The 14,159-nt window shown below is 39.8% G+C and overlaps 1 protein-coding gene across 4 annotated transcripts in view; it reads right to left on the bottom strand.

Annotated features, from left to right (window-relative positions):
• The window catches only part of prox1a (prospero homeobox 1a), a 33,766-nt gene extending 19,811 nt beyond the window's left edge, over positions 1-13,955 (bottom strand). Inside the window, exons 1-3 of one of the 4 annotated variants that reach the window (XM_056266412.1) lie at positions 13,937-13,955; positions 7,473-9,267; positions 3,690-3,798 (exon numbers count right to left, since the gene is read on the bottom strand). In XM_056266412.1, coding sequence (XP_056122387.1) covers positions 3,690-3,798; positions 7,473-9,199 — 1,836 coding nt within the window. In that variant the 5' untranslated portion in view covers positions 9,200-9,267; positions 13,937-13,955. Of the gene's footprint in view, positions 1-3,689; positions 3,799-7,472; positions 9,268-11,665; positions 11,755-11,837; positions 11,928-12,567; positions 12,898-13,936 lie in introns of those variants that run through there. The other 3 variants (XM_056266410.1, XM_056266409.1, XM_056266411.1) reach the window with 3 other exon arrangements.
• Between the last annotated feature and the right edge of the window lie 204 nt (positions 13,956-14,159).

Here is a 14,159-nt window from a genome sequence, read left to right as displayed (position 1 = left end):
TGACATAATGGAGAGCGCAGAAAAGTAAGTCCGCATGACATCGTTTGGCAGCGCGGTATAAAGGGAGATTTAAAAAGCATTGTTGCCCAATAGAAATACCAGAGATTCGGGGGACAATGGAGCCACGTTGCTGGAACGTGACAACTCAGCAATTAAGGATCATGTCATCTGCTTGTCAAACGAAAATAACCAGTCTAGCTCTCTCAGCTCTTAGCCACCACATGCACTGAACAAAACATTAAATGATACATCGTAGAATGAAAAAAAAAAAAAAAAAACACTTGCAAACGCAGTCATTTTTCTAAGTTGGATTGTGGGAGAGAAAGTGAGATGTGTTGGTATTCACACAAAGTTTTTTGAAGTATCTTTTTAAAGGTCTATTGAGATGTTGACATGTTTCAATTTCCTGTGTAAATATATACAGGGGTGGTATCCACTTACATTTTCAGTTCCCATTTTGTCTGGATTAAATTAATTATAATTAATGAATATTATAGTTGTTGTTTCTATAGACAAATACATTGTTTTGATGTTTTTAGTATATTTTATATGTTGTAGAATTTGAATATAAATATACTAATATAATATATATAAAAATTCAAATATCAAATATAAATATTTATTTTAAATACTTATTTAATACATTCTTTTAAATAAAGGTTAAAAGTAACTTTACTAGACAATATTTTAAAATAATTTTTTTAGTTGCAATCACAGTCCACTCTTAAATCAGCAAGATGCATCTGCGTATATGTGCTAAAATCCACACACACAAACACACTAGTTTCATAAAATCTATTATTCTGGACATCATTTCCAGTGCTGTTCTAAGAACACAAAATGCAATGCTTCCCATGGGACACCTCATCCTGTTATTCTCTACCCCCACAAAAAAATAAAAAAAAAAAAATAAAAAACCTTATATATCCAATGAGCACGCTCAAAAGATTCATAAAACAAATCAGTCTGACGCCTGTAATGTGTCCGGGCAGCAGTTGACTCAGAGAACAAGGGTGTACGTACGGGAGCGAGAACATTTCACACACTCTTGCTCACGGGACTGTGAAAGATTATTCCTCTGGTGACAGAGATCCGCTCTTTCCAAGACACCGGGGGAAGACTTGACCTGTCACTCCGCACGTTTCCTCTGTTAAACATGGACAATACAGGCTTTCACACATGCTTGGTGGGGACGCTACTTATACGGGGGTCTGTGCATTTTAAGACTCCCCCCCCCCCCCCACCACCACACACACACAGCATGCACTTAGATTGTGAATCTGGGAAAAGTCGAGCTCTATAGAGGGAAGTAAGCTAAGTGCCCCAGTAGGTTACTTGATATTCAGCTGTTAATGGTACATGGTATGCTGTATGTTTAAAGGCAGTCAGGCAGCCGGGTGACAAAGCCTGAGCAGCTAAAATAATTTCCCTGACCTACGGTTGACCTTACTGGAGCTGTCCTGCTGAAACGTATACGCCTCAACCCTTACAGGGTGACATAACCCCCGCTCATACTTGCTTTGACTGCTCATAATCAGTGTCACACCATCGTCCTGCTAATACTCCTCTTAACCTTTGACCCCTTCTTATTTAGCCCTCAAAGTCTACGGTAACCAAGCCAGTGGACCACCTCTCCATGCGCGAAGTGATGTGAATATGCCATATGAGATTTATGTAGATTAAAATGGGAAGAAATGCAGGGGGCGAGAGAGGAGTAAAGGATGAACAAGGTAGTTTGGCAGTACATCACATTAGGATAATGACCCTGTGTTTTATAATACTTTGTGTGACAAATATGATCACAGTTCAAGGAACAACTGCGAAAAAGAGATACTGAGGAGGTACAAAGGTATTATCCATTACATAAGAACTCCAATCACTGGATTGTCACAGTTTCCTGTGAAGGAAGGCTGTATTCATCTCTTTATGACTACTGGCTCACTCCGTGAAGTCACAAGTGGTGCGCACTCCCCGTAAAAAAGCAGCTTCCTCTTCCTGACTGAGCTACAATCTATAATCATCATCACCATCACCACCATCATGGTTAAAGTATGATATCATTCAAATTCTCTTTGACTCACACTTTTAACCATAACACATTTACAATTGAACTTTACAGCCTTGACTGTACATATATAATTGCTTTCATAATAAAAAAAAATATTATTATCATTATTACTATTATTATTAAATTTTCTCAGAGTAGTTTAATTGATTCGTCTTAAACATCTTGATTGCATTTTATTACAAATATACAAGTCACCATTAATGTAGCACATCATTTTAGCCATTAATTTGTATTTTATTCAAAAAAATATTTTCCAAAAAGAGAGAGTTAATTCTAAATTTTTGTTCGACTAAGTGATTAAATAGTTGCTCTAGTACAAAGGCAGAATGTTTTTTTTTTTAATTATCCGATTACAGACAATTTAGGTAAAACAGTTGTCAAATCAACCTATTTCCCACAGTCATTATTTCCTATTTAGATCCCATCATTATGGTGCCTAAACGTCTTTAATCACTAATTCCTGTAACTTTCGTAGGCTTATACAGCCGTAATTAGTCAGTAATTTATGCTTAATTCCCTTACATACATACTAGTTGATCCAACAAACACATGCCACCCATTGTTCCCTTCAGCTTAAGCAGCCCTGAAAACCATCTCTCCCAGGACACTGACCTTGTTTTAGAAAATGTTAATTTAATGTGTACAGAATTTCACAGCCTTGTCTGAAGGGGAATTGTAATTGGGCCGTCTTTAATTTAAGGTTTTGATAAACTTTCTCTTTTGTGTCTCAAAATTAAGGTACAAGGTTTGGGGGTTTTCACTGAAATCAGAATTGACTTGAATAAACAACAACAACAACAACAAAAATCTGCTTTCTCTGAATATTACATTCAAAGTATTTTCGAGACATTAAATGATATGATTTCCTACTGGAGCATAAGCGCTAACAGCGAGCGATGAATGGCAGTACGTACTCATGAGTATTAAGCTGCTGGCAGATTTAGATGGATGCAACAGAAGCATGTGTGCGAGGATGAGGTGGTCACCCTGGACCCAGCACAGGGGCAGCTGGGAGTGAGAGGACCCTGCCCTCCTCATTTAAATAATGTGGCCTGAATCTGTCACATTATTTCTCCTCCGTATGCTCCCTGTATGACGCATCAACAACAAATTAAGTTGTAAATAAAAGACAATTGGTGCCATTGTTTTGTTTGTGTTGTTGTGCTCCATTTTGTTTGTTGTCTCCCTCCTCCTTTCCATCCCCTCCCGCTTTCGCTTGTTCATTTCTGCCGAACCTCTAATTTTCTCAGCTCTTATCACCCTCTGCCTCCCACTTCCACAGATCAGTTGGGAATGGGAACTCTAGGAAATTATCATCCGACAAGTTAACAGAGACAGAGAATAGTTGTTTGTGCTCGATAACCAGCAGTGACGCGACAGAATAAAAGAAGTTAAAAACAAAGTACTCTCATGATCAGTGTTTTAAATGAAAGTGTAAGTGAGTAAAAGGGAAAGTGGGACTTGTGCTATGCCGTGTTGTTCTCTTCTAGGAGATTAAGGCCAGTTATTTTAATTGGGGGGGTGGAGGGTTGGGGGAGCTGGCCGTCTGTTTGGGACCCATCTGGACTAATGGGACAGTGCTACTTCACACGACATAGTTAACGGTCAACGGCGAGCTCACCTTCACGTCTGAGAAGAACATCTTCAGCATGTTGGAGCTGGGGTAGCGTGTGTAGAAGAACATCAGCTTGGCCTTCTTCAGATGGTTCGGAGAAAGCCCCTCTTGGATTTGAAATTTGAAGGTTAGGGAAAATATTTTAAAGTGTAATTATTTTAGTCATCAAATAAAGACAATAAATCCCATTTATGATGAAATAAATTAAAACAATAGATAAATATAATAGCTTAAGTTCCCCAATAAAATCAGCTTCCCTTATTTATTTTATATTTACCACAAGACCAATAATTACACTGTAGCAAACATAATCCTTAATTATTTCAGTTTTCTGACGACTGCATATTAACACCTATACAGAGTTCCAGTCAATGTAGCATCGCAAGTCAATAAACGTCTGCTTATCCCAATAAAAACGCTATTTATCTGGAGGTGGCACTGCCCTCTAGATTGGTAAACAGAGGGCAGCTGAGGGGGGTCCCAGGAGAGACCGTGGCTAACCAGAGCCATCTACCCATTACAATTAGCCCCAACCCCCAACCCTCCACCCTGAGCCTCCTGGCACGGCCCCCGCTCTGCCAGTTAGGCCGGCTTTAGCCACATCTGCGCTCCAGACTGGCCCAGCCATTTCCTCTGCAAATTAACGGCTTTATAATTTATCAAAAATGAAGATGCATGTGGGGCTAAATCAATGGGCCCCCACAAGGTCAATTAAGAGGCTCACCACTCTTCCCCCCCTTCACTATAAAGCATGGCACCGTCATGGCAGCTCGCACTGAATACAGCACCTCACTGTGTCTGTTATGTAAAACACTAAGCGCTGGAACAGTCGCGACAATAAATGTTGCAACTTACAAAAGCAACAGTAAGTGCATCTACATGTAAGAAACTAAAAACAATGGCCTGTCTGCTATTTGCAATGTTGAGCCTCTCTAATAATAGTGTGTATGTAGATTGGCGTGTTCCTTCTGCCAAGAGAGGAGGAGAACCCTAGGTGACCTCCATTAGGCTGATAGGGAAGACCAAAAGAGCATTACTCTCTTTCCTACCATCTGTCATAATGCATACAGCAAATAACAGCAGTGAACGACAGCGAGGGAGGGAGAGAGAGAGAGTTAAGCTGTCTTTTTCACAACAAGTCAGATTTTTCAAGGACCTAAAGGCTCATTTAAAAACCTAGAGAAGGGAAAAGCCCAGGCAACGAGGCCGCTTCTCAAAAGTGCATCTTCATGAAATGGAGCGAATAATAGGCCGTGTTGGAGTCTGGAAATAGAGGGCTGGTAAACACCTTCATAGATTTTTTTCAAGAGTTTAATCACATTGAGAAGCTCTTTAATCTAATGGGCATCGCACATAAAAAGCGGTGAGGAAGTGTTCGCAGTTGAGAACTGAATCGTTTGCCACTGTTCAATCTCTTTGCAGTATTTACAGAGCGACCATCATATCAGTTCTTACTGCTCTGTCTCTGCTCTGTTAACAACATTCATAAATCCCAGGTATATCATTACTCAGTGCCATTAACATTCAAGACATCCACTTTTAAATAAAACAAACAGTCGCAGATCTTGGGAACAATGTGTCGAGGATGACTCGACGGGGCTTGACTCACCGAACGCACATTTCCTACAAGTAGACCTGGCTTCCAAGAAAAATACAGCCGTTTCTAGGATACGTAAATATGCGAAATGACAAAATAGATCGAGTAAACACTGGCCCACTCAGTGTAAGACAAGCCGGGCCATAGTCAACATGAATGAAGGACATAATGCAAACATGAATATGAAGTATTTCAGGGGAGGAGAAAAATGGGGCAGCTGTGGTTTATAGCCAAATGAGATACTACATAAACAACGCCACCATAGATGCACTGCATCATCGGGCTTTTTTAGGTCTGGTTTTCTATTAAGCATGTTGCATGTAAGGGAGACAATAACTAGTGAAATGTGATCCAACAGCCAGGTGTAAGGAGAGAAAGGAAGGAAAAAGAACATAGGGATGCTAAATCCATAAATTAATGCTAGACATCTGTTCAGCAATATGAAAGATTAGAGCAACAAATGTACTACAGCTGAGACTTTAGCTCTTGCTTAGAAAAAAAGAATAGGAAGCGTTTTCAGATTGTCAGCTGAAAAAAAAAATGATTCACTTTGATGAAGTGCTTTGCAACAATCTTTTGACATATAAATGTATAAATCAGAAAGGACTCAAATTTTGTCATTCCACTAGCAGAGTGATTTTGAAATCGAGAAGGTCTTTTATTAAACCACTTTGGCAATCGAGTTTGAAAAGTGATCTGAGCGATGTCTTCATAGTGCACGTTTTCTTTGCTTCGCTTTAATTGATGAAACCTGATTCTGTGAGCAATAGCTGCCTCAGCACTTGAGCATGGAGCTAACGCAACCATGAACCTCTGTCCTCGTCTACTATATTAGACATGCAAACTGGCTTCACCTGCCACCCACCCCCACCCCATTCTTACAACAGCCCTGTGCCAGAGCTGTTCGGTCTCTCTATATGCAAATGATGGGGGAAACTGAACAAGGCTATTTTTCTTGAGATGCAAAGAGAGCACGTGACAAGGAAGATCATGCAGCCCATGGCTGAAGATAATTGGCTGCTTGTTTCTTCTCAAATTTGAATAGAAATTCATATTTGATTAAACACCCTATTTTGCAAATATTGAGATGTTGTTGTTCAGGTCCCAACTGAGCAGGTGTGCAAGTATACTTACAGAAATAATAGACTCCCTCTGAGCTGAAGAGTGCATCCCTGCCTGGGATGCCGTTTCTCTTTGCATCGTTAGGATGAATTATTTTGGCAATTAATTAAAAAAATATATGTCATTGAATTAATCAATTCAATAATTTCATTTGAAACTGCAAAAGTTACTGTTTGATAAAAAAAAAAAAACTTCACATCAAATTGTATGAAACAATTGATTTTCTTAATTTAAAGCTTATCTAAGACCTAGTAGGCATTTGGCAAAAGGTTAAAAAGAGGGAAAGGCGTGAAAGAAAAGCCGCTACCTGCTAACACCTGTTCACACCAGTGAAACAGGATAAAAAAGAAAAGACCTACTGCCAGGCAACAGCTATCAGTGTACATTTACCTAAAGCAAGCTGGAGGTGCTCATAAGAAATAGGCTTTGTTGTTTCATGACACATATTATATGAAATGAAAGCAACTATGAGGGAGAATTAATTTTTAAAATGACAAAGCTCAACAGTAGGGACGTTATTACTCTTGTTGCTTTCACTTGACACTAAATTAGCACAAATCCTCCTAAATGAAGTGCTCCTCCACTGACAGAGATCTTTTACCATCCTTCTAACACAACTTTCTAGGGCCTCTAAGCAAAGGATCCCACTTGTCCTTTTACTTCCTGGCTTTGAAATATGATTTGCTTTGAGCATTTATGTACAAAGTCTTGCATGCGCTGTGATGAAAGAGGGGGTTTTATTGTGAGTCTCCCTGTGATAGTGTGAGAACAGAGAAGATGGGAGGTATCTTAGCCACGGCGGGGCCTTTCAGCACTTCTCCATATAGCGCACACTTAAAAGCCTCCATCCACTGAGGTCTTTTTAATCTTCAGACTACTAGAGGAACACTGGTCTTGAATGTGCCGATTAATGGAGATTCATTGAAATTAAGTTTATGTCTTTTAAGATCTGTCTGTCATTCATATGTTATTTAAGCCGCACTCTCACCAAAACTGTCTAATTTGTTTTTATGTAAACAAATAAAAATACAACAATCAAAATATGCTTTTCTCTTTTTTGAAAGGATATTGTACTTCCTGAATATGGGGAGATGTCAGACATGTCCTGAAGGTCTCCGCACTCTGACTTGATGAGGGACAAGGACAAGCCTTCATTCCCTGGGTGTGTTGGTGACATGGAACGATGGTGGCTGAGGTGGTTGGACGACATCTTGGTCCGTAGGCTGGTGGTCTCTCTGGACAAATCCAGAGACTCGGGAGAAGACCTATCCTTTCCTGGGTAATGCCCTGTTGGGCCACCTAAGGGGCTCTGGAAAGGGTAGCCCATTAGAGGAAGGGGGAAAGGATGGCGGAAAGAGGGAGGACTAAAGCCCATTGCGGAAGATAAGGGTGAGGGGTGCAGGGAATGGTGGTGGTGACCCCCAGGTGTGGGAAGAGACCCAGTCTGATCTGAAGAGTTCTTTCTCACTACCAAAGGCAGGGCCTCTGTTTGGTCATTTGAGTTGTGCACCTGCATACTAGCAAAAGTGTCCAGGGGATTAGGAATGATGACATCACCGAAACATTGCAAGCGCTGGTTGGCAGTATGGAAGTTTGGGTTTTCTCCATTGACTGCGAAACGATCAGGGGGCATCTGCAGGGGTGGGAAAACCTGAGGAACTGGGCGTGGAGGCTTGGCAAAGACCTTCACCACGGTGTCCACTACTTGGGACATTGCTGTATTGAGCTCTTGTTTTAGCGTCTCTGCTAGCTGTTTGCCCTCTGCGTGCATGGAGGTTGGTCCCTGGCTCTTTCCTCGTGACCCATCACGCTTGTGTTTGTCCCCCTCCGCCATCATGTTCTGCTCCCGAATAAGTGCGCGTGCTCGATCCAAGAAGTGCCCTGGATCCAGGTCAGACATCTCGTTGTCGGAGCGATCTGGGACCGAGTCGTGGGCACGATTGTCCATTCCATCAGAACGCATGCTGTCTTCAGAGATGTTTCCATCTTCATCATTCTCAGAGTCAGTGCTGTCATAAATCTGGTAGAACTTCTCTTGCAGTTGCCGGAGCTGCTTCTGCATGTCCTCTAGCTGTAGTTTCAGTTGCCGGCGTTCCTCGTGTTTCTGCTCTTTGCGGGCAGAGACGAGTTGCTGGAAACTCTGCTGCTGCTGCTGTGGCAGTTTCTGCTTGCGCTTGTTTTCCCGGTAGTTCTCACGAGGACTCGGGGGCTGGGCTGCCCCCTCACGCTCGTTATCACCTGCACGGAGCGTGACGCTTGGAGAATGGCTCATCCCACGGATGATGTTTTCCACCCGGGCTCGTTTGGCCCTAAGATGCTCATCTGTTAGCCTCTCCATTTCAAATTGGGTCATGGAGGGCCTGTTGAATGGTGAAAGGCACTCCTGAGGGCTGCCCCGCGAGGAGTTGCTGCAAGCATCCTCCTGCTGGATCTCTGAACCGGTGCTCGAGAGGCCACTTCCCTGGAAATTAGGCTCACTGCCTCCATTTTTGGTCAAATTGTTTTTCAGAAGCTGGGAGATGATAGTTGCCCCCGGAAAGGGCATCATAGCGTCTTCGTAAGAGTTCGCCCTCTTCAACAGCTTGCGAAGCACGTTGGACTTCTCGCCGTCTGCGTGCTGCACCACTGAACACTCAACATCTTGCTCGGAACCGTGGGGATTCATGGCACTAAAAAAGGTTGCTTTTGTGCGGGTAAAAACCACAGATGTTTGCCCAACAGTCCTCTTCACTCCTATGTCAACTCTTCGTCTCTTGGTTTGTCTGCTTAAGAGGGATGTGCTGTCATGGTCAGGCATCACTGGAACAGTTATTGTGCCATTTTTGAAAGCCTGTCAGCTGGGCACAGCTCGAGAACCCTGGGAACCTAGCCAAAAAGAAAGGACTGATGAATAATTTTCTTTATATGTCTCTAAGTTTCTTGTACCCAATCCTAAATGCAATTTGTAATAGTCTAATGCCTTAAAGAACCACACACAATGCAATAAAAATGCTTGAAGTTGGCACAATATATTCAATAAAAATGGACAAAAGAGGTTAACAGCAAATAATATATAATTAGGGTCAGTTACAAAGTTGTCAATTGAAAATTGTTTTAATAATCTCTCCAAGAAAAAAGAAAAGAAAAAAAAAGTTGTACTTAAATTTGTGTAAATCTACAAAGAACAAGTAAAAAATCATACTGCTGTGTTTAGCCAGACATGTCCTGCCACTATTATGCACACATACATAGCCAACTTGCAGGCTTTGTTCACTTTGGTAAGTTTTGTCAGTAAAACAGTTACAGACACTTAATATTATCTTTTGGAAATTAGCAGGCAATTATATCCCCCATCTAATTGAAAGAAAAAAAATCCTAATACAACAAGTATAATACACCACATTAATTCAATTCTGGGTTTTCAAAACAATTGGTTTGTTGTTGATCAAATGAATTTAAAGCAAACCCTTTTTGTGGATAATACAGTGTAATAAAGGCTAATTGCACGTTTTACAAGTTTGTTGACGGTGATTTGAGATCGCCCAAATTATTCATGTCGCTCAAATCAGATGATAAAAAGTTGGAGTTCTCCTTACATAATATAAAAGCAAATATGTTGCTTTGCTCATTAACGCACTGTAAATAGACAATTTCATCTCGCACTGAGCATGACTAAAGTGCACAGTTTGCTTAACAGATCATTAATAACGCGCCTACTTCCTCTAAAAAATGTTACCCTAAAGAAAATAATAACTCTAATAATATAATGTGATATTGTCTACATATTGAACAGCACGGCCATTTGACAACTAGTCGTTTGCAAATATTTAGAATAAATATCTAATAGTGTGTGACATGCACTATATGAGATGTCTAACTTTAATTAATTGTTCTTCAAGACGCACCGATTAACATAGTCAGACGTTTACATTTAAGATACGAAATAGAGCGGATATACACTGCATTTGCTCTCACTAATACAGACATCTGACAAGTCAAGACAACAAGGCAACAAAATCTGTTCGTTTTAGGTGTCTTTCACCTCATACGGCCATTGCGTCCGCGCACCTCTCCAAATATTTAAAGCTGTTCAACTTAAAGCCAAAAAAGTTGTGATAGAAAGAAAATATAACTAATTCAATTACATATTTATGTGAACACACGATTCGGAAAACGCAGTTGCTGTGTTAACCAAGACATTTGTGTAAGTTTTTGGAAATCGCAGTTTTGAACCATTAAGACCCAGGACATTAAGACCCCCCCCCCCACTCCCACTCATTCTCTCAGCAAACCCAGAGACCCCTAAAAAGGCTAGACTTGATAAGTAACACTGTAAAATAACGTTTTAGCAGAAGCATTAACTAACATTATATATTGTTAAAAATATCCTTAATTAGAAAGTTTTTACATTAGTTTATAATTAATGTTTTATATCTCCACAGAGCCCTGATTGAAAATTCTGCCTTAGAGGAACAGAGTAATGTACTGCACCTCACACCTAAAATATTTAGCCTATATAAATAGTTCATTTTGACACGAAACACCTAAAACAGACTTTACGGCTCTATATACGTCGGCAGTTCTCTCCTAAACTCTAAGCTTAGATGTATCTGGCTTTCACGTCAGAAAACGATGATGATGATGATGATGATGAAGTAACGCGTCAAGCTGGAGTTGCAGTAAAAGTCAGAGGCTCAGTATAAGCTTATACGCTCTTAAAAATAAAGGTTAGTCAAAAGTTCTTTTTAAAAACCTTATAGTTTCAGCAAAAAGCCACCTTCTTATCAAGAACCTTTTTTTAAGTTGTCAGTTTGGCTATTCGGAGATTAATGAAAAAAAGTTCTTGATATTAGGCTACATTATAGGTTCTTCAGCTCACTGTTGTCTCTCGGCTCTTTAAAGCAGTATAACGAGGCTTTCTAAACAACTAGAGAATAATAGCTTTTTTGTGAAACTTAAAAGATTCTCACATGACACCGCTGGCTGCAACCCCTTTTTCTATCTGAAACCTTTCATTTACGAGATAACGTAAATTCAGCGAGCGCATCTATGTAGCCTAAATCACAAGGAAATTTGATATTGGCATAAAAACAACAGACGACTGACAAAAAGCAAATGGAAATAATGAAGATACAAAAAATGTTAAAACTAGGCTATATAAACCTCAGAAGAGATAGACTGTCCTATTGCGAAGAAGAAACGGCAAGTTCAGGCTGAAGGCAAATGTTTCGCGTCGCCTCTCCAAAGTCTACAAGCAATATTACAAGAGCGTATTTATACTTACTTTACGGGAAACATAGGGATGCAACCCCTCCAAAATGATGCAAATTTATGATAAAGTTATCATAAAATAGCAACCGAAGAGCGTGAAGGATAAAGGGATACAGCGCATCGCATGAAAAGTCACCAGTAGTAGAACAAAACTCAGCGCGAGCGCAAATGACAAGGTTACTTACTCTGAAGATGAGAGCGAATTGAGCTTCTTCACGATAGTGTAACAGAGAATACAGAGGGTTGTTCGCCCCGTGATGAATATTGTAATTTCTCGGGACAAGCGAGAGCGAAGAGAGTGAGATAGAGAAAGAGCTCTTGTGCGCCGCTCCTCTCTCTGCATGAAAACTGTATGTCTCAGCGCACGCGGCCAGGAGGAGGCTGAGAGCGCGCGCTCGAACCAACAAGATTCACTTTAAGACGCGGCTGAAGGAAGCAGGAAGACGGCGCGTCATAATCATAGTGATGTAACGCTCGCACCTACCAATAAGAGCAGTCCGCTGGATTTAGAGGAATACAAAACAAGTGAAGTTGAAGACTCCGCTCAAGCAAAAACGAATGATACGGGAACCTTTGTGGGATATCTGTAAGGATATGCACTTTTTAAACAATATGTTCTCTGTGTGGATTTTGTTAAAAGTATTTCTTTACAAAATGAACGAAAGTTGTTTTTGCTGACTGAAATGTATAGCTACTTTCCTTTAGTGTAGATGCACGCTCAGCATGATGCATTTGAAATATAAATCGCACCAATGCGCACTAAGTGCACTTGCAATGCAACTTACTTTTTATCCAGAAAAGTAAATACAGTTAATTTGTCAAATTATTCATTGTTTTTTATATTATATCATCATGTAATTCATAAATGCGAATACTATATTTCATCACCATGTTTAAAAATAGGACAAAACTCACAACATTCATGAAATGTAGTATGCAGGCCCCGAGAAGTGACCGCTGCCTCGACCTCGTGCGTGCCTGGGTTCGTGAAAATAGTTTCGCTTGCCAAGGTTGTCTTTGAGCTATGGGCTTCTTCTACTTAAGACCTTGCTCTTACTTTAGATCCCTCCTCCTAGCCTCCACAGTCAACAGATGAAGGAATATGCTGAAGCTTTGACGTGTTCTTATTAACTGTTATTTGAATACGGTTAAATAGACTCTTTCTTAGAGGAATCCGTGAGATTATCCCCAAAAAACGCACGGGAGGTTCTGATTGTAAAATGAGGCACATATCCATCATGCGTGCTTTTATGATCAGTCAGTAAAGTTTAAAACACAACCAAATGGATATTCTATTTTATCTGTTAGAATAGAATAGAATAGAATAGAATAGAATAGAATAGAATAGTGTTGTCTATCCTGCGACGGTTCTTTAGGTTTGATTTATGCACAGATAAAGTGCACAGACTTTAAATGTGCATGCACATGTGTAGTACATTATCAATTAACTTGCATTTATATCTGTCTTGCTCATAAATTTGAACCACCACGCTAAAATAAAGTTCCGCGTTGTGGAAGAAAAAAAAAAACAGGATTATTTGGACACATTATTTAGAGAGCCATTAGCCAATCAAATGTTGATTTCTCACCATCCTATCAGGTGCTTCAGCATGTAAGCAGATTTCTCAAAGCCTTAACCTACTTTTCTGTAGTCGCTGTTCCTGCTCATTGTTGAAATTAAAAAAAGTGTATTCAGAACGTAGCATATTACTCATTTTCCGCGGTAAATGTAAACGTTTTTCCCCTTTTTTGTGGTTTAAAGCCACTGCCTCTTGTGTTCTTATAGCAGCTCATTTGAACGAAATGTGATGTGACCCTGCACAGTTTCGTGAGTAATGATTAAAATATCTTTATTGATACAAAACAAATTGTATTTGTATATTAGCCTACATGTAAAATAGCTAAAACAAGCAGTCAATGTGATTTGGTATTCTTTTAAAAAAAAGAAGAAGAAAAAAGCAAATTTCAGTGGTCTCATTCATTCCAAAGCATGTTTGTGCTGTCAGAGCAAATGACAGCAGCGCAGCTGTTTGACCTATTAATGAGATTATTTACTGTAACTCTGTTGATCAAAATTCTTTAATAAATTTGGGTTAGAAAAGCCAATCTGCAAATGCATTAAAAACCTAACTTTTTCAACCTCTGTTGTTATTATTATTATTATTACATTTATTATAATATTTAACATTATTATTATTTTCGATTATTATCTACCTATGCTTTTATATCAACGTGGTTACAATCTTACATATTTTTAATAACATGCATCCCTCGAGATTTTTACCTGATGGTGAGTGTTTTCCCGACAGTGTTCCTCCTTCAACACGTACAATCATTGACTAGATGAAGTTTTTTTTTATTCATAACTGACTAAAAAAAAACTTTTCTTCAAGTTTATAATAGGATTCACTTTCACAGCAACAAGCCCTTTTCTTTTCCTTAAACGAGGACAAAAGGAAAGGCGTGTTGTTCTGTCCAGTTTCCATGTCGCAAGCAAATGTTATTGT

This window comes from Rhinichthys klamathensis, unplaced genomic scaffold, assembly GCF_029890125.1.
Source record: "Rhinichthys klamathensis goyatoka isolate OS25496 unplaced genomic scaffold, OSU_Roscu_1.1 h1tg000247l_1, whole genome shotgun sequence".
NCBI lineage: Eukaryota > Metazoa > Chordata > Actinopteri > Cypriniformes > Leuciscidae > Rhinichthys > Rhinichthys klamathensis.
Note: the sequence above shows the minus strand (reverse complement) of the source record. Positions and strands in the feature narration are given on the sequence as shown.